General features: G+C 43.8%; 1 protein-coding gene across 3 annotated transcripts in view; it reads right to left on the bottom strand.

Annotated features, from left to right (window-relative positions):
• tbc1d9 (TBC1 domain family, member 9 (with GRAM domain)) overlaps positions 1 to 23593 on the bottom strand; it is a 74332-nt gene extending 50739 nt beyond the window's left edge. For all 3 annotated transcript variants that reach the window (XM_078539201.1, XM_078539211.1, XM_078539191.1), the window contains exons 1-2: positions 23049 to 23593; positions 10269 to 10379 (exon numbers count right to left, since the gene is read on the bottom strand). In XM_078539201.1, coding sequence (XP_078395327.1) covers positions 10269 to 10379; positions 23049 to 23169 — 232 coding nt within the window. In that variant the 5' untranslated portion in view covers positions 23170 to 23593. The remainder of the gene's footprint in view (positions 1 to 10268; positions 10380 to 23048) is intronic.
• Positions 23594 to 26532: the final 2939 nt, after the last annotated feature.

A 26532-nucleotide genomic window follows, 5' to 3' on the forward strand; every position in this document is an offset into this window, starting at 1 on the left:
CTCTCTATAACAGTCTAAGTTTGGTAGCCAGAACCTGCAGCCTATATATACACATGCAGTGCTGTATATTATAGATAACCATTAACATTTACCTTCTGTTAACCATGTAATAAATATTTTAATGCAGAATCTACAAGACTTTACTTTTTTTTTAACATGCTTAACATTTCTTTCAGTTTTATCTTCACATTATTTTGTGCTGCACCTCAACAGAACTGGGATCAATGTTGGGGTTTAAACTAACTTGGCTGGACTTTTGTACCAGGAAGTAGCAATGCAGAAACATGGCCTGCAAAGGATTGGAAGAGACATGTACACTCGAATAAGAAATAGTACAGCATTAGGTGGAACCAGGCTAAGAGAACAGAAGAAGGTCTTGCAGTGCATGTGTGTAAACATACGAAGCATGGTAAATAAGGTTTAGATCATAACCATGGCCTGAATTTTTCAGTCGGTGTGCGGGGGGTGGGCCGACACGACGGCACATAAGGTGACGCGCAATGACATCAGGCGTGCGTCCCGAAGTCATTGCGCTGCATTGCAGTGTTTCATTCGACGGGCGCACATCGGAGTCGGCTGCGTGCCTGCCGATATTTAAACGGCCTATTAAGGCCACTAACGAATTAGTTTGTGTCATTGTTTATGTTGCCTGTCCAACCTTAAGGTTGGCGGGCAGGCGAAAAGGCCAAGCGACCTTTACATTTTTTAGTAAACAGTTTCCTAAAGCTTTTATGAATCAAGTAAAGTAGTTTTCTGAAATATAAAAACATGTCCCATCTCATGTGACTGTGTCACATGAGGGGACACGTTTAATTAATTTTTTTCCTCATTTATTTCAATAGTGCTTCAATCTCCGAGGCAGCTCCGTGCCTCAGGGAGATTGAAACCCTCTTTCGTGTGCTGGCCCCAATTCTCCCTCCTCCCCCCGCCCGCACAGGTAGCACTGAGTGCTACTGCTTGTGTCTTACGCTGGGCTGGCCTTAATTGGCCTGCCCACATAAAATGGCCGGCATGGAGCCGATCGTGGGCGGTGGTCGGCTCCGCGACCGCTCCCACCGAGCCCGCTCACCGACTGAAAAATTCAGGCCCAGAGAATCTCCAGCAATGATTGTGCTTCCCACAGCAGCAGCTAGTTCAGAGCACCCTGCCCTCACTCCCCACAGGATCTATCTTTCATCCTCTCTCATTCTCAATTTACATGCTATACCTTGATGATCTCATCGGCAGACATGGTCAGGATCCACAGACTGCTTGCCTGACACCCAGGGAAGAATTTTACCCCCGTCAGGGTAGGGGAGTGGGGAAGTGCAGGAGCTGGCGCGTGCAGGCGTGCTCCAATCATGTGCGTGAAAGAACGCACTCATCTCCCTGAGGCTAAGTGCTGCCTCAGGGAGATCGGTGCCAAATTCAAAAACGGTCAATGGACAAAAATAAAATTTCCCTGACATGTCCCCTCATGTAACAACATCACATGAGCTGGGGCATGTCCATCACTTTTATTCAAGCTTTTATTAAATTTTTAAAAACCCTCATCCCACCCATGGATGAGGTTTCATGCTTTTTCTGAAGCCTGCCAAGGCTCCCAGCCTGCCCGCCAACCTTAAGGTTGGAAGGGCAGGCCCATTAATTACTTCAATTAGTTTTTAAATGGCCTTAATAGGCCGTTGACAGGTTGGCAGGCGCACAGCTGATTCGGCTATGCCCCCGCTGACCTGAAAATGGAAATGACGCGGGGTGACATCGGGAGTTCTGCCTGATGCCATCCTGTGTCATTTTTCGCGTCGGCGAATGGGCCCCCCCCCCCCCCCCCACCACCTTCGCCGACTTCAATATCCTGGCCCCAGTCTTCAGTGAGCTACAATTTCCTCTTGCTAAGCATAATGCAGCAATTTGTTTTGGCCCCACCCAAACTCTGTATCTTTGCCAGTGATTACATGCCCCTTTCCAGGCAGTATTTTGCACAAAACCAAACAGTTGCAAACAATCTGCCCAATTCAACCATTAGCAGAGTTTCTGACGTCACATCCTCTCCATCATAAAGCCCACCTACTTCCACTGCTGCAAAATCACCTATTTCTGCTTCTGCCTCAGCCCATCTGCAGCTGAAACTCTCTCTCCCATCCCCTTATCATAATGCCTTCAGCCTTCTTTTTCTCATGCATTTGAAATGCCTTGGAACATTTTATTCTTGATTTTCGCCTTATCATATCCTGAACCTATGTCCCCTTGTCCCAATCACATAATTTAACTTAAAACAGTTGCTGGATTTACTTTTCCCATAGCTTGGGATCAATATGGTTCAGATACCTCTTCAAGGTTGAAAAGGCCCTTTCGCCAGCCCCTCCTCTCATTACTTGGATTATTGGCATTAGCTTTGAGACTCTGCCCTGCATTACCTCCAGTGCATGAATGTCTCCCTTGTGTCTCAATAACCCGATATGGCCCACATTACTCAACACATGGTCTGACCAGAGCAGTTGGATCATGGCAGCCTCTGATTTATATTGTTTTGACTTCGTAGTTCAATTTTCTACTGGCTCTGTTGATTGGTGCTCTGCATAGTTAGGCTTGTTGAGCATCAAATTCATTAAGATTACTAAGTTTCTTATAACTCCATCCTTTACTATTTCAATGCTATTCAAGGAGTAGGTGTATTGTCCATTTTTTTCCTTCCTATTTCAGTAGTTTATACTTATCAGTATTAAATTTCACCTGCCAGTGTCCTTCCCACCTACATATATTGTCCTACTGATTTTGTAATTTCTAAGCTGCCTCTTCCAATTCCATTTTGTATCATCTGCAAATCTAACCAATTCATTGATTTAAATTAGAAATAGAAATGGATCTCAACATCAATTTAGGGGGAAATGGTGGCTGGACTGGTAATCCAAAAACCCAGGATAATGCTCTGGGGATCTGGGTTCAAATCCCATCACAGCACATGGTGAAATATGAATTCATTAAATATCTGGAATTAAAAGTCTAATGATGACCATGAAACCACTGGCGACTGTCGCAAAAACACATCTAGTTCACTAAGGTCCTGGCCTATGTGTGACTCCAGACCCACAGCAATGTGGTTGACTATTAAATGCCTAACAAGCCACTCAGTTGTATCAACCCGTTAAAAAGTCTAAAAGGAATGGAGCCGGCATCGACCTAGGCACCGGAAACGATAACGGCCAACTCAGCCCTGTCGACCCTGCAAAGTCCTCCTTATTAACATCTGGGGACTAGTGCTAAAATTGGGAGGGCTGTCTCACAGACTAGTCAAGCAACAGCCTGTCATACTCAGGGAAACATACCTTACAGACAATGTCCCAGGTACCAGCATCACTATCCCTGGGCATGTCCTGTCCCACTGGCAGGGGTGGTGGCACAATGTTAAACAGTCAGGAGGGAGCTGCCCTGGGTGTCCTCAACATTGACTCTGGACGTCATGAAGTCTCATGTCATCAGGTCAAACATGGGCAGGGAAACCTCTTACGTACCGTGCCCCCATTCAGCTGATGAATCAGTATTCCTCCATGTTGAACACCACTTGGAGGAAACACAGAGTGGCAAGGGCACAGAATATACTCTGGGTGGGGGACTTCAACGTCCATCATTAAAAGTGGCTCTGTAGCACTACTACAGACCGAGCTGGCCAAGTCCTAAAGAACATAGCTGCTAGACTGGGTCTGCGGCAGATGGTGAGGGAACCAACGAGAGGCAAAAACATACTTGAACTCATCCCCACCAACCTGCCTGCGGCAGATGCATCTGCCCATGACAGGATCGATAGGAGTGACTACCGCATAGTCCTTAAGAAAACAAAGTCCCACCTTCACATTGAGGATACCCGTGATCGTGTGTGGCACTGCCATCATGCTAAATGGGATAAATTTCGAACAGATCCAGCAACACAACATTGGGCAACCATGAGACGCTGTGTGCCATCAGCAGCAGCAGAACTATACTCAACCACAATCTGTAACCTCATGGCCCAGCATATCCCCCACTCTACCATTACCGTGAAGCCAGGGTATCAACCCTGGTACAACAAAGAGTGCAGAATGGGCATGCCAGTTGCAGCACCAGGCATACCTAAAAATGAGATGTCAACCTGGTGAAGCTACAACACAGCACTACTTGTGTGCCAACAGCATGAGCAGCAAGCGATAGACAGAGCTAACTGATTCCACAAACAATGGATCAGATCTAAGCTCTTCAGTCCTGCCACATCCAGTCATGAATGGTGGCAGACAATTAAACAACTCACTGGAGGCGGCGGCGGCGGCTCCATAAACATACACATCCTCAATAATGGGGGAGCCCAGCACATCAGTGCAAAAGAGCACTAGTAAAAATTTTCAGCCATAAGTGGCAAGTGGACAATCCATCAAGGCCTCCTCCAGAGATCTCCAGCACCACAAATGCCAGTGTTCAGCTAATTCGATTCAATCCATATATCATCACGAAATGGCTAAAGGCACTGGATACTGCAAAGGCTATTGGCCCGGATTATATTTGGCAATAGTACTGAAGACTTGAGCTCCAGAACTTGCCACGCCCTTAGCCAAGGAAGATGTTTATGGTTGTTAGGGGTCAATCATCTCAGTCCCAGGACATCACTGTGGGAGATCCTCAGGGTAGTGTCCCAGGCTCAACCGCCTTCACTGTTTCAATGACTTTCTGACCATAAGGTCAGAAATGGGGATGTTCGCTGATGATTGCACAATGTTCAGCACCATTCACAACTCCTCAGATAATGAAACAGTCCATGTCCAAACACAACAAGACCTGGACAATATCCAGGCTTGGGCTAACAAGTGACAAGTAACATTCGCACTACACAAATGCCAGGCAATGACCATCTCCAAGAAGAGAGAATCTAACCATTACCCCTTGACATTCCATGGCATTGCCATCGCTGAATTCCCTACAATCAACATCCTCAGGCTTACCACTGACCAGAAACTGAACTGGACCAACCATATATGTACTGTGGCTACAAAAGCAGGTCAGAGGCTAGGAATCCTGTGGCGAGTAGCTCACCTCCTAACTCCCCAGAGCCTGTCCACCCTCTATACGGCACAAGTCAGGAGTGTGATGGAATACTCTCCATTTGACTGGATGAGTGCAGCTCCAACTACAATCAAGAAGTTTGATACCATCAGGACAAAGCAGTCCGTTTGATTGGCACCCTATCCACAAACATTCACTCTTTCCACCACCGGCACACAGTAGCAGCAGTGTGTTCCATCTACAAGATGAGCTGCAGGAACTCACCAAGCCTCCTTAGACATCACCTTCCAACCCACGGCCACTACCATCTAGAAGGACAAGGGCATTAGACATATGGGAACACCACCAGCTGGAAGTTCCCCTCCAAGCCAGTCACCACACTGACTTCAAAATATGTCACCATTCCTTCACCATCACTGGGTCAAAATCCTGGATCTCCCTCCCTGATAGCACTATGGGTGTACCTATACCACAGGGACTGTAGCAGTTCAAGAAGGCAGCTCAACACCACCTTCTCAAGGGCAATTAGGGATGGGCAATAAATTCTGGCCTATCCAGCGATGCCCACAACCCGTAAATTAATAGAAAAGAGATTGATTGCCATAATTAATTAACAACTCCACCACATGGAAGTTCCCCTCCAAGCAACTTAACACACTAACTTCGAAGTGCATCACTGTTCGTTCACTGTCGCTGGGTCAAAATCCTGGAACTCCCTCCCTGCTCCAAACTGACATAATCCATATGAAAGGGATAGAGAACAAAAACAAAAATACCTGGAAAAACTCAGCAGGTCTGGCAGCATCTGTAGAGAGGAGCAAAGTTAACATTTCGAGTCCGAATGACCCTTCAACAGAACTAAGTAAAAATAGAAAAGAGGTGAAATATAAGTTGGTTTGGGGGGGGGGGGGGGGGGAGGCTGGTGGGACAAGAAGAGCTGGATAGAGGGCCAGTGATAGGTGGAGATAACCAAAAGATGTCACAGACAAAAGGTCAAAGAGGTGATGAAGGTGGTGATATTATCTAAAGGAATGTGCTAATTAAGGGTAGAAAGCAGGACGAGCAAGGTACAGATAGCCCTAGTGGGGGTGGGGTGGGGTGGAAGGGATCGAAATAGGCTAAAAGGTAGAGATAAAACGGATGGAAATAGGCTAAAAGGTAGAGATAAAACAATGGATGGAAATACACTTAAAAATAATGAAAATAGGTGGGAAAAGAAAAATCTATATAAATTATTGGAAAAAACAAAAAGGAGGGGGAAAATCGGAAAGGGGGTGGGGATGGAGGAGAGAGTTAATGATCTAAAATTGTTGAACTCATTTTATTCAGTCCGGAAGGCTGTAAAGTGCCTAGTCGGAAGATGAGGTGCTGTCCCTCCAGTTTGCGTTGAGCTTCACTGGAACAATGCAGCAAGCCAAGGACGGACATGTGAACATGAGAGCAGGGTGGAGTGTTGAAATGGCAAGTGACAGGGAGGTCTGGGTAATGCTTGTGGACAGACCGAAGGTGTTCTGCAAAGCGGTCACCCAGTCTGCGTTTGGTCTCTCCAATGTAGAGGAAACTGCATTGGGAGCAACGAATGCAGTTGAATAAGTTGAGGGAAGTGCAAGTGAAATGCTGCTTCACTTGAAAGGAGTGTTTGGGCCCTTGGAAGGTGAGGAGAGGGGAAGTAAAGGGGCAGGTGTTGCACCTTCTGCGGTTGCATGGGAAGGTGCCGTGGGAGGGGGTTGAGGTGTAGAGGGTAATGGAGGAGTGGTCCAGGGTGTCCCGGAAGGAACGATCCCTACGGAATGCCACCGGGGGGGTGAAGGGAAGATGTGTTTGGTGGTGGCATCATGCTGGAGTTGACGGAAATGGCGGAGGTTGATCCTTTGAATGCGGATGCTGGTGGGGTGTTAAGTGAGGACGAGGGGGACCCTATCATGTTTCTGGGAGGGAGAAGAAGGTATGAGGGCGGATGCGCGGGAGATGGGCCGGACACGGTTGAGGGCCCTGTCAACCACCGTGGGTGGAAAACCTCGGTTAAGGAAGAAGGAGGACATGTCAGAGGAACTGTTTTTGAAAGTGGCATCATCAGAACAGATGCGACAGAGGCGAAGGAACTGAGAGAATGGGATGGAGTCCTTACAGGAAGTGGGGTGTGAGGAGCTGTAGTCGAGGTAGCTGTGGGAGTCGGTAGGCTTGTAATGGATATTGGTGGACAGTCTATCATCAGAAATTGAGACAGAGAGGTCAAGGAAGGGAAGTGTCAGAGATGGACCATGTGAAAATGATGGAGGGGTGGAAATTGGAAGCAAAATTAATAAATTTTTCCAGGTCCAGATGAGAGCATGAAGCAGCACCGAAGTAATCATCGATGTACCGGAGAAAGAGTTGTGGGAGGGGGCCAGAGTAGGACTGGAACAAGGAATATTCCACATACCCCATAAAGAGACAGGCATAGCTGCGGTCCATAGTCACACCTTTTATTTGGAGGAAGTGAGAGGAGTTAAAGGAGAAATTGTTCAGTGTGAGAACAAGTTCAGCCAGACGGAGGAGAGTAGTGGTGGATGGGGATTGTTCGGGCCTCTTTTATGATGAAAGGGATAGAATGCTTGTTCGTCAAATTCTTATTCATTCACAAGATTTTCCATGGATGCTTGTAGCTTTGAGATTATTTAAACTTGGTCAAATGCGTTTTTAGTAGTCAAAGCACACCACACCGTAGGACATTTCACAGTTTAGTTGGGGTGTTACTTCCTCATAGAAGTTGAGATGGTTATTTCGGCAGCATCTTTTCTATTTCACAGATTCCCGTTAACTAGCTTATTTTTCCACTGTGTCTCTGCTATCTTTTTTGACCCACTTTTTAAATATAGATACCATGATAACCTGTTCCCAAACTTCTAATATCTTCAGTTTCAATGCCTCTCTTATGGTTGTTGTCAATTCAACAACCTGTATTTATGTTGCAGAAAAATAGCCAAGGCATGTCAGAGAGCCATAATCAGGAAAATGGACACTAAGCCATAGATGGAAATATTTGGAGGGGTGACCAAAAGGTTGGTCAAAACACTTGGTTTAAAGGCCTTAAAATAGAGAGGGGGAATCTCCCTTATGGCCAGAATTTTGACGTCGGCACGCGGAGCCGGGCCCCGACACGCCAATGCATAAAATGACGCATGGTGACATCGGGTGTGCGTCCCGACGTCACCACACGTCAGTCAGATCTTTTGTTCGGCGGGCACACGCCGGAGGCAGCTGCGCGCCCGAACTGTCAAAGGCCTGTTAAGGCCATTAAAAAACCAATTAAAGTAATTATCAACGCTGCTCATCCAACCTTAAGGTTGGCGGGCAGGCGAAGAGCCCAAGCAGCCTTCACGTTTTTCAGGAAACCTCATCCACGGACGGGATGAGGTTCCGGAAGGTTTTATTAAATAAATAATTTTTGCGCCATTCATAAACATGTCCCAGCTCATGTGACACTGTCACATGAGGGGACAGGTAAATAATTTTTATGTTTCTCGATTAAAAAATCTCAACATGTGCTTAATCTCCCTGAGGCAGCTCCGTGCCTCAGGGAGATTTCTGCACTCTTTCACATGCATGCACGAAAGAGCAGAGGCTCCGAATCTCCCTCTTCCCCCCGCCCACACAGGTAGCGCTGAGCGCTACCAGCCAAGCCTTAATTGGTCCACCCACATAAAATGGCGGCATGGAGCCGATCGCGGGCAGCGATCGTCTCCGCGCCTGCCTGGCCCACCCGACATGGGGAAAATTCTTCCCTTTGCCTTAGCGTTCTGGGAGAAATATCACATATCCTTAGAATTTACTATCAAACCCTTTAGCCTGATTAGAACTTATAACTTAATTATAATGGAAGTCAGTAATTTTGCCTAGACATTTATGCAGGTTTTGTAACAATACTGGATGGTAGTGGAGCTCTCTACATACATGCATATTCCTAACTTACTTGTGGCCACTGAATGCAGACTCACTTTTTTAGTAATGCTATTCCTTGCAGCTACTGGTCTCTGATGGGTAGTGTACTAATAATCACTTGTTAAATGAGACTTTAGGATCACCTCCAAAATATCTGGTTGAGGCTGCAAACAAATCATCTTCCAAGTACAAAAGTTTCCTTCACAGTTGTGTCCCCTGATTCCATTAAAATACTTTAGAAGAACAGAGAAAAGGAACCACAGAAACCCAGGATTAAGTTTATGGAAAGTTTACATTGCAAAGAGCCATTTCAAATTGCAGAAATTCTGTATGTAGCAACTCTCAGTGCTGTTGAGTTTGGCTCATTTACATTGTTAAGGGAAGATCTGCATTGAAGAAAAAATCCAAACAACATCACTGTAGAAGCACCCTCAGCCTGTGGGATGGCCAGATAAAAGGTAGCATATAGCACTCTGAGCAGCAGCCATTTATGTTTGCCACCACCAGTGCTGTACCCCAGGTAGCAAAGCAAACAACTGTGTCCTGAAGTGGTAATCCATCGCAGAGATATTAGTACTACCTCATTTATACTCTGCAACATAAATGTATTATAACATTGGGGTAGCTTTTCAATGGTACCTTTTACTCAATTTTCACAATCAGCATCCAGGTTATAAAATAAATACTGAAGTACCCTGTGTGCATCTGTTTGAAATAAATTTAAAAGATAATTGAAAACTTTGTAGGTGAGTAAAAAGTCCTAAAATGGAGGAATATATTCCAAAAAGCCGAAAGCTTCCAAAGACAGATCACACAGTAAGATCACAAGCAACACTATGTTTAATTTGAAAACAAATCTTACAAATCAATTATGTAATAATTATTTTCAACATAAAATGTCCAGCATTGTATAAAATATTTTTTTTCTCTATAGAAACAGCTCATGCTTAAGGCAGGAGTGCACCCTATTAAAAGATATATTGGAAACTCACATAAATCAAAAGTGCTGCAGCATTCAAAAAAATTGTTTTATTACTATATACTCAAAACATCTTGTTTCGGCTGAATTCAAACTAGGGTTCTCAGAAATGAAAGCTTCTCATAAGGCATTCAGAGCACACTGATGTAATGCATAAGCATTTTATAAATGATTTATAGTATTAACAGTAGCATTAGTACTACCAAGGTCTGAGCAAAAGTTAAATTATACCAAATATTGTTCCATCTCTGGTTTCAGATCCATTAAAACATTGTTACTTTTTCAAGAAAAAAGAATAAAAATATTTGTGGGATTTTAATGTCTAAGTTACGCAAGAATGAACTGTTCTTTTAGAACTTACCACAGGCAATTGTCCAGTAGACTAGGGAGTCCGGAGTCTGGTAAAGGATTCTGTACGGTGCAACTCGAGCACTGGAGTCCAGCACAACATCAAGTGTTCCCACAAGTAAGCCTGCATTGAAAGTTCCAGAACAAAAACTATGATTAGGATCATTACAACAAGGTAACTAGATCCATAATTGCAGTAATTAGTCTCGATTTAAAAAAAATTAACATACAATATGTTTATTGCCCATCTCTAATTGCCCTTGTTCAGAGGACATTTAGGAGTCAACCATATTGCTGTAGGTCTGGAGTCGCATGTAGGCCAGACCAGGTAAGGCCAGCAGATTTTCTTCCCTAAAGAACATTAGTGAACCAAAAAATTGAACTTCACAACCATCAACCCTTGGGTCCAAATGTCACACTCGATCAAAATGTTCAGCAAATGTTTTAGGAACTTTCAAAGGAGTTGTAGAAGACAATGGGGAATATTTAGCGTCAAGCTGAGCACAGCAAGTCAGAATGCAGGAGGACATTCTGCCCATTATGTCCATACTGGCTCTCTACAAGTGCCACTCAGTTTGCCCCATTCCCCCACCCTCCCCCATAGGCCTGCAACTTTTTTCACTTCAAGTGCTTATCAAATTCCCTTTTCACAGCCATGATTGAATTTGCCTCCCCTACCCTTACATGCAATGCATTCCAGGTCCTAAACATTTGCTGTGTAAGGTTTTTTGTCCTGTTGTCATTGGTTCTTTTGCTGATCACCTTAAATCTGTGTCCTTTAGTTCTCAACCCTTCCATCAATGGGAACAGCTTCTACCTACTGTCTAGACATTTCATGGTTTTGAGTAGCTCTGAAAAAAAAAATCACCTTTGAACCTTCTCTTCTCCAAAGAGAACCACCTCAGCTTCTCCAATATATCCATGTAGCTGGTCCCTCATCCTCCAAATCGCTTTCAAACCTTTTGTGCAGCCTCCCTAAAGCCTTAACATCATTCTGAAAAGTGTAATGCCGAGATGAGGCACAATATTCCAGTTTAGACCAAATCAGTGTACATACATACAGTAGTGCTGTTTCCTAATATAGACTGGGATAGTAAAAGGACAGAGAGGGAAGTGTGTTAAGGAGAATTTTATTGATCATTACGATTTCAGGCCAACAAGTAAGGGGGAATTACTGTATCTGGTTCTGGGGAATGAGCTGGGACAAGTGGATGAAGTGTCAGTAGGGGAACAGTGATCATATCATCATAAGGTTTTGGTACACTATGGTAAAAGACTAGGAGCAATCTAAAGTGAAAATATTTAATTGGAGAAGGTTCAATTTCGATGTGATGAGTATGATTTCAATCTACCTGGATCAGATCCAAAGATTGGCAGGCATAGCTGTAACAAAACATTAGGCTGTCTTCAAAGATGAGATGGCTCAGGTACAGTCGAGGTACATTCCCAAGAAAGGGAAAGGCTAGGCAATCAATGCCAGAACTCCCTAGACAAAGAGAGAGTAAGATATGCATAATGGATGTACAAGTGAGATCCAGGCTGAACACAAAAGTTCAAAGAGGAAAAAGAATTAAGAGATGTAAAAGGGAGAGTATGTGAAGAGACTGACAGCTGGGATAAGGGAATCCAGAAGTGTTCTATAGGCATTTAAATAGTAAACAGGTAATAAGGAGATGGGCGAGGCCAATTGTGCACCAAAAAGAGGGTCTACGCACAGAGAAGAGGGAGGGCTGAGGTACTAAACGAGTACTTTGCATCGGTCTTCACTAAGGAAGACCTTGCTGCTAAAGTCATATTGAAAGAGCAGGTAGCTCATATTCTGGATAGGTTAAAAATTGATAAAGAGGTATTGGAAGAGCTGTCTGTAGTCAAAACTGATAGTCACCAGGACCGGATCAGATGTATCAAAGTACGCTAGGGGAGTTGAAGGATGGAAATTGTGGAGGCACTGACCATAATCTTCCAATTCTCCTTAGTTAGAGGGTTGAAAAATTGCCAATGTTGCATCATCATTCAAAAAATGGTGTAATAATAAACACAGCAACAATAGGCCAGTCAGTTTAATCGTGGTAGTGGGAGAGCTTTTAGAAAAGATAACCTGGGGCAAAATTAAGAGTCACTTGGGCCAATATGGATTAATTAATGAAAGCCAGCATAGATTTGTTCAAGGCAGATAGTGTTGATCTAACTTGATTGATTTTTTTGAGAAGATAACAGAGAGACAGTTGATGAGGGCAATGCGGTTGATACGGTCTATATGGACTTCCAAAAGAAGCACTTGAAGTTCTTACATAAATCTTAATCACTCAACAAAATTGGGGAGTCATATATTGAGCCTAGCGAATACTGAAAATACAAAAGCGCTGGAGAACAAATGTATTGGGTACTAACAATCAAGTAAAATCTAATGCATATGCCAACAAGATGCATTCAGCAATTGTAAAGCGGTCTCCTATCACATGGTGGGGAGATAAAATAATTAGCTACAACAAAAGCATTTAGCGGTACGCGAGCAGAGATTGCGAGACTCTACTTGCCTATTTGGCATGATGCAGGAGGGTATCATGTTGCAGCTTTATCATCAATGTATGCTCATGTTAAGCGATGCACCATGCCAACAAAGGGCCTCAAAATTGCTCCCCCTGCATTATCTAACAGTATATACTGCTAAACAATTAGGTAAAGTGATTCTATGCAACTTCATGCAGTATATAAGTAGTATCCGATGGCTTTAGACTGGTACAGTACTTGCTGTCACAGAAATCAGGTGAGCATTTTCACTGTCAAAATATCCTTAAAAATATAAATATTGCTTTTTAAAATTGAATGTGAATAATACGCTCCAAGATTCATCTACCTAATCAGCACCTAACCATCCATGATCATTTTTCAAACCACTCAATAGAAAAATCCATCTTAGAATTACAGCATTAATGAAAAAGGGGTGAACTAAACTTTTCCAATTGCTGTTGCACCAGGTTAATTTTCTTTTATCCCAAAAAACTCAATCAAAGAGTTAATTCGGACTTAAAACATTTTGATTGCCCAAGTCAACTCCAACTTAAATCTGATCATAAGTGCAGCAATGAACAACTACAAATTGTGGCATTAACCCCAAGCTTAATCTAAGATATTTCACTCATCAATGGAAATTTAATTTTCAACAATAATCTATACTTACACAAACCATTAACAACCAAGGCACTCTACATGAACATTAAAGAAAATCAGACACCGAGCCACATAAGGAGACATAGGACAGGTAACCAAAAGCTTGGTCAAGGGTAGATTTTAAGGTGTGACTTAGAAGAGGAGTGGTATACAGAGCTGAAGAGGTTTAAGGAGAGAATTCCGGAACTTAAGGTCCAGACAGCCAAAGGTGTGTCCACTGATTATGGAGCAATTCAAATTCAAGATGCAAAAAAGGCCAGAATTAAAGATGTCATTAATATAGATCATAAATAGCTGAGGGCTCAGCACAGATCCTGCGGCACGCCACTAGTTATGGTTTGCCAACTCGAAAATGATTCAGCTATTCCGGCTCTCTGTTCCTTGTTTCCCCTGTTACTAATCTCCCAGTTTCAGCCACTAAAGACACCAACACTCACTGTTGCTACTCTTTTCCTTTTTATCCTTTCCAGCAATAAAGTACTGGCCAACTCTAACAGCATATGCAGGCACCAGATGCTACATCATGGCTGGGATCTATGTTTCAGCTACTATTGCAGCACAGACAGTCGCTGGAACATCCCCTCTGGGGGAGTGGCAGTTGCTTCATGGTGCGTGAACTTGCTGTCCTCTCAGCAGGACAACATGTGCTCAGGATAGCATTGGTGCTCCCACCATTGCTACTCCAACAGTGCTTCTGAAGTTCTCTTTTAGCCAGCCAGCCCATCTGCTGCAGCCTATGCAGAGATGATGCAATCCGAAGCTCTATCCTCAAGGCTCAGATGTGCTGGAGGTCATCCTGCTAGGCCATCTGCAGTGTCCCCCAGTGAAATTCAGCAGCCTTCCACTGAGCCTGCAGCATGGCTGGTGGAAGCACCACCTAGCAGCACTAGGCCAGGCGACGGTACACACAGGACAGGTGCAAAGAGAAGGGCGAACAGTTTAAGTAAGTGTATTACGAGAAATGGTGTTGGATAAAGTTGAATACAATTTCAAGGGCTTGGCCAAGAGAATGCCATGATGGCCATATCAGAAGGATGAGGAGCTTGAGAATTTTGGGAGCATCGGCGATGTGGGGGTGACATTTTAGGAGAACTGGAGTCCGAGTAACTGTACACAGAAGGCTCATCTGCAGCAAAGCAGTCTCGGATGCCTCCTCCATTCCACCTTTTCCAGAAGTGTCCGATGGCTTGGTAACAATAGCTACGCCAACATGAAAGCAAGATTGCAGAGGACACATCACACCACCAGTAATTCGGAGACGTGCTCCAGCAACTACAGGTGGACTCCCCCAGAGTGGTCAAGGCAGCAGAACCTGTTTCAGAATGCCAGTGATTTGCTCCATAACATTCCTGCTGGCAGCATAGTTCGCATTTCAGACATGCTGAGCATACATGGTCAGGAGATGGAGGGGAATCGTGAGCCAGGTATAGCGTGGGTAGCCCCTGTCAATAAGCAACCATCCTCCAGTCTATGGTGGTGACTAAAATACAGTGGGTACAGCTGACTGGTGTGAGGATAGCAGGCACTCACCAACAATGTTCACTGCACAGCTGCATACCAACTGCAATTTAAAACAGTGGCAGCACTTGTGGGTGCTATATAGCTCCCTATTAATGTAGGGCCTGTAAAGCTACATGCATTGGTGTCGATGGCTCCATGCACCACTAGGAATCCCACTAGCCTGAAAGTCACATGCCCACTCTTCCTCCTCTCCTGGCGTACAGGGTCTCTGATGCCTCCCTCATGCAACGATGCCAACATCTCCCATTTCACTATGCAATGTACCTGCTCCAACCTGGGAGGATCCTCTGGCATAGAAATCGATGGTCATGGCAATTTTCATTGCTATTAGCAGTGCTATCCTCACCCTGCTTTGCAGTTGTAGCTCTGGTTGTAGAAAGTAGAAGTGGCTGCTCCCTTGGTGAGAAGTAGACTCCTCAGGCACTGCACCTGGCTGTGGTGGAGATAAGAGAAAAGCTCCCTAGTCGTCTTCTGTGGTCTAACCACTCTATGATTCCAAGAATCTTAGTAGGTGCAGCCTTCTACGGAGAGCCCTCCTCCTCTCTCTGCTGACTTTGCTCCATGTCCCTGTCATGCTGCAGTCCAAGAGGAACTGCAACTATAGATGCTTTGAATGAAACCAGGCTTTCTACTTTTCAAGAATTTCCACATTGTAAAGATTTCAAGAGACGCTGGACTCAAAAGCTTTCCAAGTGTCATTACAGAATATTGATTCTGTCAAATAGTTAATTGACTTGGCCATAGAGCCAACTATTCTTTTAAGAAGTCCCTTAGAAACAGATCAGATCCAAACTCAGTTTCCAGCACATGGCTTCAGGCAACTTCATATCATTGCTTTTGAACCCATACAAGAACATTTTGAACTGCAAATTGTGTATGCTGTAGCAGTCTTCAATCTCTGCAGGATAAAAGTGATTTTAATGTAGGAAGAATTCCAAAAGATCTAGAACAAGGTGACAGAGTTTCATTTTAAGGTAAATGAAGACTTAATGTAAACTTTGAAACCTAGTATAAAAATGTGTCCCAAAGGCTTCTGATATAGCAGAGTGTTGGGGCTGTTTCTGAGAAAAGGCTTAAGGTGAAGAATGCATATGTGATGTCAAATATTCTGCAGTTAAGATGCACTCGTGTATCTGTTCTCAACTGAAGAAATACTATCCCCATGTACAAATCAATAAAGCATATTGATAAGCTATCCAATTCCTAAGTACTGTTAAAAATCTTAAACTCTGTACACCTACATAATTCGGACCCAAGAGTGCAACTGAACAGGTGATCTGAAAGAATACAAGTGTAATATGCATACGCAACATTAGCATCCATATTGCCTGGAGACAAGTGCCACTGGTAAAAGGCAAATTAGAAAGTCACTCTGGGGCTCCACTTACACTTTGTGACAGCTGAGTCATAATAATCTGAATGGAAATTATTGTACAACTACTAAGGCTCAAAATGTGAAAACAAAATCTCAGAATTGTAGAAATCAGTGGATGAATAGATAAAGACGGAAAATGCTGGAAATACTCAGCAGGTCTAACAGCATCTGTGGAGAGACATAGTTAACATTTCAGGTTGACGACCTTCCATCAAGTCTGATGAAAGGTCAAAAACCTGACATTAACTGTGTTCCTCTCTCTCCATAAGAAGTAGTAGTGGGGAACAAAGAAATGGTGGAGGAACTGAATAGGTACTTTGCGTCAGTCTTCACAGTGGAAGACACGAGTGACATCCCCAAAGTTCAAGAGAGTCGGGGGGGCAGAGGTGAGTATGGTGGCCATTACCAAGGAGAAGGTGCTAGGAAAACTGAAAGGTCTGAAGGTGGATAAATCACCTGGACCAGATGGATTACACCCCAGAGTTCTGAAGGAGATAGCTGAAGAGATAGTGGAGGCGTTAGTGGTGATCTTTCAGGAATCACTGGAGTCAGGGAGGGTCCCAGAGGACTGGAAAATCACTAATGTAACCCCCGTGTTTAAGAAGGGTGTGAGGCAAAAGATGGGAAATTACAGGCCGATTAGCCAGACCTCGGTCGTTGGTAAGATTTTAGAATCCATTATTAAGGATGAGATTTCAGAATACTTGGAAGTGCATGGTAAAATCGGGCAAAGTCAGCATGGTTTCATCAAGGGGAGGTCATGCCTGACAAATCTGTTAGAATTTTTTGAGGAGGTAACAAGTAGGTTAGACAAAGGAGAGCCAATGGACGTTATCTACTTGGACTTCTAGAAGGCCTTTGACAAGGTGCCGCACAGGAGGCTGCTCAGTAAGATAGGAGCCCATGGTGTTAGAGGCAAGGTACTAGCATGGATAGAAGATTGGCTGTTTGGCAGGAGGCAGAGAGTGGGGATAAGGGGGTCCTTCTCAGGATGGCGGCCGGTGACTAGTGGAGTTCCACAGGGGTCAGTATTAGGACCACAACTTTTCACTTTATACATTAATGATCTAGATGAAGGAACTGAGGGCATTCTGGCTAAGTTTGCAGATGATACAAAGATAGGTGGAGGGACAGGTAGTATTGAGGAGGCAGGGAGGCTGCAGAAGGATTTGGACAGGTTAGGAGAATGGGCAAAGAAGTGGCAGATGGAATACAACGTGGGGAAGTGTGAGGTCATTCACTTTGGTAGGAAGAATAGAGGCATAGACTATTTTCTAAATGGGGAGAGAATTCAGAAGTCTGGAGTGCAAAGGGACTTGGGAGTCCTAGTCCAGGATTCTCTTAAGGTTAACTTGAAGGTTGAGTCGGCAGTTAGGAAGGCAAATGCAATGTTGGCATTTATTTCGAGAGGACTGGAATATAAAAGCAGGGATGTGCTGCTGAGGCTTCATAAAGCTCTGGTCAGACATTTAGAATATTGTGAGCAATTTTGGGCCCCCTATCTCAGGAAGGGTGTGCTGGCCCTGGAGAGGGTCCAAAGGAGGTTCACAAGAATGAACCCAGGAACGAAAGGCTTAACATATGAGAAACGTTTGAGGACTCTGGGTCTAAACTCGATGGAGTTTAGAAGGATGAGGGGGTATCTGATTGAAAGTTACAGAATACTGAAAGGCCTGGATAGAGTGGACGTGGGGAAGATGTTTCCATTAGTAGGAGAGACTAGGACCTGAGGGCACAGCCTCAGAATAAAGGGAAGACCTTTTAGAACAGAGATGAGGAGAAGCTTCTTTAGCCAGAGAGTGGTGAATCTATGGAATTCATTGCCACAGAAGGCTGTGGAGGCCAGGTCATTGAGTGTATTTAAGACCGAGATAGATAGGTTCTTGACTGGTAAGGGGATCAAAGGTTATGGGGAGAAGGCGGGAGAATGGGGTTGAGAAACTTATCAGCCATGATTGAATGGCGGAGCAGACTCGATGGGCCGAATGGCCTAATTTCTGCTCCTATGTCTTAAATACTGCCAGGCCTGCCGAGTACTTCCAGTACTTTTTGTCTTTATTTTAGATTTCCATCACAGAGGTAGAGTTTATTTAATCTGAGCAGGTTGGGTATTAAATTAGTAACAAGGTTAGCACAGAATGGGCTAAATGTTCATGTCCATCACTTGGGCATTAATCTGGAAAAGTGGATCATCCGTCCTCACAAGAACCAGCCCAATTTTAATTTAACCAATTTCAACAGGGTGAAAATTGAGCAAGTTCTCCATCCCATTACCCAGATGAAGATTTTGAAAATGTACCCCAAAATTATTAAAATGCAGCCAAGACAGGTGCTGTCAGGATAATAGAAAAACACCCTGCCTTCACAACGACCACGAAACTGTCCTCTTTAGTTTGGAGCCAAATTTTTAACCCCCTCAAACATAAAGCTTAGGTTTTGCATGATTGAGGAAGAACCCATGAAGTTTACTCTTGTCAAATTCAATCAATTTTACATTAATTTTAGGAGAGATTTGTTAATTACAGAAGTTCCAAGCCAGGGAACCCACCACACTAAATAAAACCTACATCTCTTCTCAGGAGTCTTTTGACTACACATCTAATATCTCAATTCTATAGCACATAAAGGCAACTCAAAGCTACATCTCAACTTCAGAATCCCTCTAAAAATGATTTCATAATTTATGCATATTTTATACACGTACAGACATATGAATTAGGAGCAGTAAGCCATTCGGACACTCAAGCCTGCTCCACCATTAATAAGATCATGGCTGAATTGATTATGGCTTAAACTCTACTTTCCTCTCCACCCCATATACCTTTTGGCTCCCTTGTCAATCAAGGATCTATCTAACTCAGCCTTAAATATATCCAACGACTCTGCTTCCCCTGCTCTCCAGGGAAGAGAATTCCACAAACTAACCACCCATGGAGTGAAAAGAAATCTTCCTCATCTCCGTCTTAAATGGTGGATCCCGTATTTTTAAACTGTGTGCCCTACTTCTAGTCTCTCTCATAAGGGGGAACATCCTCTCAGCATCCACCCTATTAAGTTCCCTCAAGACTTTATATGTTTCAATAAGATCACATCTCATTCTTTTGAACTCCAATGGATAAAGGCCCAACTTTCCTCATAAGATAACTCCTTCATCCCAGGAATCAGTTGAGTGAATCTTCTCTTAACTGCTTCTAATGCAATTATATTATTTCTTAAGGAGACCAAAACTGTACACAGTACTCCAGATGTGATCTTACTGTACAATTGCAGCAAAACTTACTTTTATATTCCATTCCCCTTGCAATAAACGGCAACATTCTATTTGCCTTCCTAATCACTTGCCGTACCTACATACTAACTTTTTGTGATTCATGTACCAGACATATGTTAAACATGTTTGTATTTCCTTAGTGCAGAAATAATCCTGAACCCCAGACACATCCTAAACACATCTGTTGAAACAAACTTGTTGAGCTTGGAAGTAGCATCAATTCACAGGAGTTTGGAAAAGGTCCTTGAAAATCTTCACTTTTTTTATACTATAGGCCTATTACACTTTACTGTTAGATAAACTGCATTTTAAATTCTTGCACATGTGGATGTTTCTTGCCAATTGTTCCATTATAAATTCATATGCTTATATTTATAACATAAACTGCCTATTTAACTGTAACACATTGCAATGACAGCCTGCCATTAGTGGCACTATAGCACCTTGGTTTTACTATTTGACATGGAACTAATACCAAATCAAAATATTACATACAAAAGGTAAAGATATTTTGACTTTAAATAAGGACTGAAGTACAAGTGGATGCCTTGCTCCAATTATCCTAGTCCCGTAACTCAGCTTCACTGGAACACCAATAAAAAATCAAAATACTGCGGATACTGGAAGTCTGAAATAAACCAGAAAATGCTAGAAATATTCAGCAGGTCAGGCAGCATCTGTTGGGAGAAACAGAGTTAACGTTCAGGTCATGAAGAAGGGTTAATTCTGTTTGTCTCCACAGAGCTGCCTGACCTGAGTACAGCATTTTTTGTTTTAGCATCAACAGAAGGCTACACTTGGCCTAGACTCCCCATGTGCAACATCACTGAAGACTGACTATTTAATTAAACTTGTTATATTAAAAAATGCGCAAAATGTACCCTTCTAATTTTGGCTGGTAGATCAAACATCTTTGAACACTAATCATACAAGGCATTTGGAAATTTTAATTGTATTCTTTGCAAATGCTCAGCATAACATAGCTACATCACTAAGGCAGATCTATACAGATCACCTGCCACCTTCCTAGCTCAGTAAGCTACAAACTTGAATCTCAAAAACAGAAGCTACAATGCCAGCACAACAAATGGAAAATACTGTAAACCAAATGATCCCATTTGTCCTGTATTCTTGGATTTTGTGCTACAGTTCCTTTATTGCTGTTACTCCAATAGTTTACAATAAGATGATAATGCTCTTATATCAAAAATTAACAATCTTTTTGTTTCTGTAGGTCACAAATGTGTATACTTTAGAGCTCCGAAGGTCACATAAAAACTTAATCTATGCTTCATTACTTTATGTATATATCTCACAGCTAAAGCAACAAGCTCCAAACCTTCAACTCACAAAACTCAAACAGGGCAATTCTCAAGAAATGCAAGTAATTAATATCAAGTTGTCTGGCATCTAAAGCCAAATTGTCAAAGGGGTACAAATAGCTTGTATATATAGTTTGGACAGAATGTCCACTGACAGCATGGAGCATGCCCATATGTTGAATGCTTCCTTGTGTTGGATGGCTTTGGATTGACTTCCAAATGAATTTACAGTCAATAAAATAAATGCAGCTACTCTCCTGCTCCAAGATCAATGATTTCACGAAAGTAGCCTAGAGGGAGACCCAAGGTGGTAGATTTTTCCTGGGATGAAAAGTTTATACTTATTTTAAAACAGAAATAAAACATACTACACATTGCATAGATTTTACATACATTGTACTTCCTGCTTAATGCCTAAGAACGTGAAATTGTGTAATACCTTTATGTAAACAAATAGAACTATTTATTACCTTCTAGAAAACATTGTTCATTTTACAAGCTGTTTGCAGGTTTATGGGGACTGACTTCAGTGATGCAGACTTCAAAGACATGTGGTCTGGAGCAGCTCCATTGATTTACATTGGAGCTGACACTCTTGTCAGCTCAGAGCTGATCCAGGACTGGCTGACCTCAGATAAACAATGCCTGTCTCCATGACTTTAATTAAAAACTCTCTGTAAAATTGTATAATGTTTCTTTTACAGAAAGAAATGTATTTTTGAACAGAAAAGCATTACACCAGTCTTTTCGCCTTTAATGTGTTTACCAGGGAAAGAGCAGATGGAGCTTTATTTCGCATCTGGTCATACTATGCCTGAGCTAGCATTGACACAAGATACCAGAAGCAAAAGTTCTAATCATCAGCAAGTGCATCATTATCTTTAAATAAGTCCTCCAAAAATGCCCCATAACCACTCAGAATTATTTACATCAGGAGATATTAATTCTTATTCAGGATTTATTTTTTCCTCATATCCTCATTCATTAAGCATTGTATTAATACTAAAATGTAGAAAGGTTGTTTTATAACATTATGGAATGCTGTGATTAAAATAAACATTAAATCGGGATGCACTTGCTCTGGCGCTATGTTCATTGGTTCCTAGACCGAAATAGCGTTGGTCACATGACAAGAAAAGGTTGCTCTGATTACACAGGAAGCAAAGCTATTGCCTGAAAGCCCTTGGGATGAGAACCTGCAGTGCTGGGAAGAGTCTTACCAGTCTGTAGCAAAGCTGTGTAAAGATACTTAAAGATAGTTACAGCATTTACCAATGAAAAACATAATTCTATAAATAACCTGCACAAGACTCATTAACAGATAGCACTGGGGCCCCATAATGTTTACAATCTTAAATGGAATTTCATTGCTAAAACATATAAACAAAATAACTCCGCTAAACAGAAGGGATTAACTAGGTGAAATGAGGGACAAGTGTAAATTGTGACACACTGGAAGCACGACAACGCCAATATCTCGTAAAGAGAATATGGAGATTTTTCTAACAGCTGTTTGCACTCTCTTTGTTTCCAGTGGATTGAATTGCATTACTGTAAAAAGATCAGGAGAAAGTGATCCGTTTTGTCAAAAAAAAACTAATCAAAGGAAAAATTATTGGGAGACCTTGTAGTTCTCCGATTATCTCCCACATTTAAATGTCACTAAAGGAAATCCAAAATATGGACATTTTACAAATTAAAGGTCACACAAAGGAGGATTAGATCATCATTATCTGATTAGACAATGGACATTGATAATTTCAAACCTCAAGAACTAAAGAAGTCGTACGTGACTCACAATAACCGAATCCCGACCGCAGGTGCTGAATTGACAGATTTTGGCGAAAAAAATGCTGAACTAAACTTTACGTGCCCCGTAGCTGCTCATACACATCTGTATCGTAGTAAAAATTATGTCGCCTCGTCAAAAAAGATGCATGCAAAACCAAGGCGATCGCATTATGTCCAGATATTCCGCTCCTTACAGGCAAATCACAGAAACTGAAGGATAAACAACACAACACTCAACTGGCACACGTTTGCATTCTCGGTTTGGGCATCAATTAAAACGCACGCGCGCGCACACAGACACACACACACATAGGTATGGAGAGGTTCAGTTTTCATCCTTACCAGCCAGCCCTCCGCCCCCTTCTCCATGCCCCTTTCTCCTCTGCAGCACGAAGTACGGGTTGGCTCTCTCCGTCACCCACAGCGCGTTGGCCAGCAGCACTTCTTCAGGATTGACCCACATTCCCGGTGGTGGTGGCAACGGCAGCGATCGCGCAAGAGAGAGAGAGAGAGAGAGACAGAGAGAGCGCGAGCAGGATAAATCTCAGCGGCGGCTCGCGGACGGGCAGGGAGGGAGCTCGCTCGGGCGCCGCGTGACCGGACTGACTATCCCAGCTGCGAGAACCGCAGCATCATCGACAACACCGCGGTGGCGGCGGAGTGGAGCTGCCTTCACACAACGAACGAGAGGGAGGGAGGCGGGATCCGTCCCTCACCTTTCATAAACGCAACTCCTCCTCCCGATTGGAAAGTGAGTCGCCGTCGTCAAATAAAAGTGAGGCATTTAACGACCACAAATGTCGTCGACAGCCTTTAGCTGTAAACAAATTGATGGACGGACCCCGAATCAAACACACGCCAGCGTTATGCCGCGAGAATCCTGGCACGGGGGGGGGGGGGGGGCGGGGCGGGACGGGGGTTACTGTCGCGTCATAACGTCAACGTTAAACGCCTCAATGAAATAAATAAACAGCCGGATTTGGAACTCGGCGGCTGTTCAAACGGCAAAACGTAGCGCGAGCCGCCAGAGCGAGAGGGTCCCGCGCAGCGCCCGTGGCTGCTGTGGTGTTGTTGTTGTAATAGAGGAAAGCGCCAGCCACTGACTCTCCCCCCACCTCACCCAACCACAATGTCAACACTGGCGGCTACCGTCACGTTACCAAGTGAGCACCTCCCCCTCCTCTCACCATTACGTCTTACAACAGCCAAGCCACACCCCCCATCTCCGCTGTATGCTATTGTTCTGAAGTTCCTGTTTAACTGCGGGCTGTGTGCCCTCCGATTAACCCAGATCCACAAAGCAAAACAAAATAAGAAACTACTGCGAATGTGCGAGATCCTGGAAGGCCACCGAAGCCAGAATGCGAGCGAAAAATGCACTGTAGTCCCGTCAGCAACTGGATAGGGAGAAGACGGTTTAACCCTGTGGGCGGAAACCATTGTTTTATGCACCTGGGATAACGTGAGGGTTAGGTGGATATTAAAGCATCGCGTCATTCACTGCTTTTATTGATAGTGGGTCACAAAATCAGTTGGTAGAGCCTAAATACCTTGGAAGAGCTGATCATGCATGGTTTTGGAAGGAAACTTGGTGACCAAGTGACCCTTCTGGGTATCTCATTCAGCCTTGGGCCACCTTGAGTTAGTTCATCTTTCAGACAATGGGTGGAATCATCCCAGATTTGCACTTAGTGCGGTAGCGAGCAGGAAAAAGGATGTTTTACCAGCCGGCCGCAATGGCAGCTTTTCACGCCGTATTGTCCCAATCCCCCCCTCATTAATTACGCAACCACAGAAAACGCGCCATCTCGCTTGCGGACGGCCTCTGAATTGCTACCACACCATTACCTCGCCGTTTCCTCACTCCGGGTACCATATCTAAACTGCAGCCGCCCACATAGTTCTCAATGCTTGCATGCCAGGACTGCTCCAGTGAAGACATGGCCTTGAAAACCAAGAAGACTTCAGTGACCTGGCAGGCCTTTAGGAGGCCTGCTGTGATGTCCTCCACCCCTGCTCTGGCCGCAGGAGGTCCAGCAATCTCACAATCCAGCTTAGGAGGCGTTGGCAGTGGTGGTCAGTGCCAACACTGCACTGAAAAGGTTGGCCATCCAGTGCAGAAAGAGGATGAATGATCTCATCCGTGCCGCCAGCGTAAGGCAACCATCTCATCACTCTAAACTCACACATTCACAAGCCCATCACACATTCACTGGCATCTCTTGCACTGCCAGCTCAGGGGACATCACCACTCATTCACTCACATGCACCCTAACATCTCCATCTGGCCTCATCTCCTCTGGAGACTGCCTCCTCAGCCCTAACCATCTTGAGGCCACTTACTCAGATTAACACGTGCCCTCACACACACCCTGGGATACCCTCCATCCCCAGTAAAACCCTCGCCCTGCAGCTTCTTCCCTTGCCTGAGGCCACTTCTCCCCCTTCTCAAGCAAGCCCTCGCCCTGCAGCCGTTGAAAAACCACCCCTGCCTTACGGCTGGCCTGGTAAGTAGAGATCTGCCCATGAGCCCCCCTAAAAGTGGTGCTGCCTGCGAACCCTGGCGCTAATGACTGTGAGTGCTGCCCGAAGCTAGGTAGACAAACAAACCTCGAAGTCCCGAGCGAAGTGCAGCATGCCAGGTACACGTTGCTTAAGTACAGTTGTGAAACACATCGGCGTGATTGCACGCCAATGTGCTCAGATGATCGAGCATGGAGGGATGATTCCAGTGAGCTGGACTTATAATGATATACAGATGTAATACAATGGAGTTCCCAATGTGCAGCAGCGGGAAATGCGGCCCTCCATTCATGGGCGGAACAGACGATGGTAAACTGGTTTCATAATTGTAAACTGATTTTTGGCCTTCCTGCGAAATTGCCTGCTCATGCCCACCATGAAGTCTGATGCCAGTGGGCATGTAAAATTCTGCCCAATGTGTTGAGACTGACTTGCTACAATAAATCTAAAAATGCCTGCTTTTAAGTCCCAATTTAATGTCAACTATCAAGCTTGGTTTTTATGATTGAAAATACTAGTACAAAATGCAAATCCTTGACCTTTCATTGGCAAGGTGCACCTTTACACCTCAGAATGCACAACTGCCTCATAAAAAATCCTTGCTGATAAACTATGTAGCTAGGAATGAGTGGTACAGTACCTACCACATTAGAAAGCCCCGATTTCATCATTCACCTATCTCGAACCAGAGCAAAAATTACATTTGCAGATGCTTCATAGCATTATAGTAGAACATTAGCTTTCTTAATCTATTGGTGAAGCCATTTGTGTGCATGTCTGCATCCTCAATGATACCTAAACAATGAGATACATATTTTCAACACGACTGTACTGGGATCTACTTTCACCAAAGCATATTCTTAAGTTGGCATTATCTATAAAGAGACCCATTCACTTCTTCATTGGACAATCACCAACTTCTGCCCTTATGGTTAAGGACTGAAACAAGTCAACCTGGATCCTAGATGATCTTTCTATTTTATTTCTTTAAGCATTTACCCTATTAACCAGAACTTACAAAATATCAGACTAGAGGGGACAAAGGTAATTCTGATATCTGCTTCCTTACGGGTTCTTGGAGCTGTCCCCTTCTGAATTCGTTATCTCATAAGAGAGATGTTGGCCTGGATTTTCCTTGGTAAAATCACTTTTTTCCGGACAGTATTGTGACTAAACAAAGAAAAAGAGACATCTTGAGATGTAAAGGTGCACCTTGCCAATGAAAAGAGACCAAAAAGAGTCTGCCAAAACCTTGTTCTGGAGAACCCAATAGTGAGACTGCCTACTACATGTAAAAGGCAAT

This window comes from Cetorhinus maximus, chromosome 1, assembly GCF_964194155.1.
Source record: "Cetorhinus maximus chromosome 1, sCetMax3.hap1.1, whole genome shotgun sequence".
Taxonomy (NCBI): Eukaryota; Metazoa; Chordata; class Chondrichthyes; order Lamniformes; family Cetorhinidae; genus Cetorhinus; species Cetorhinus maximus.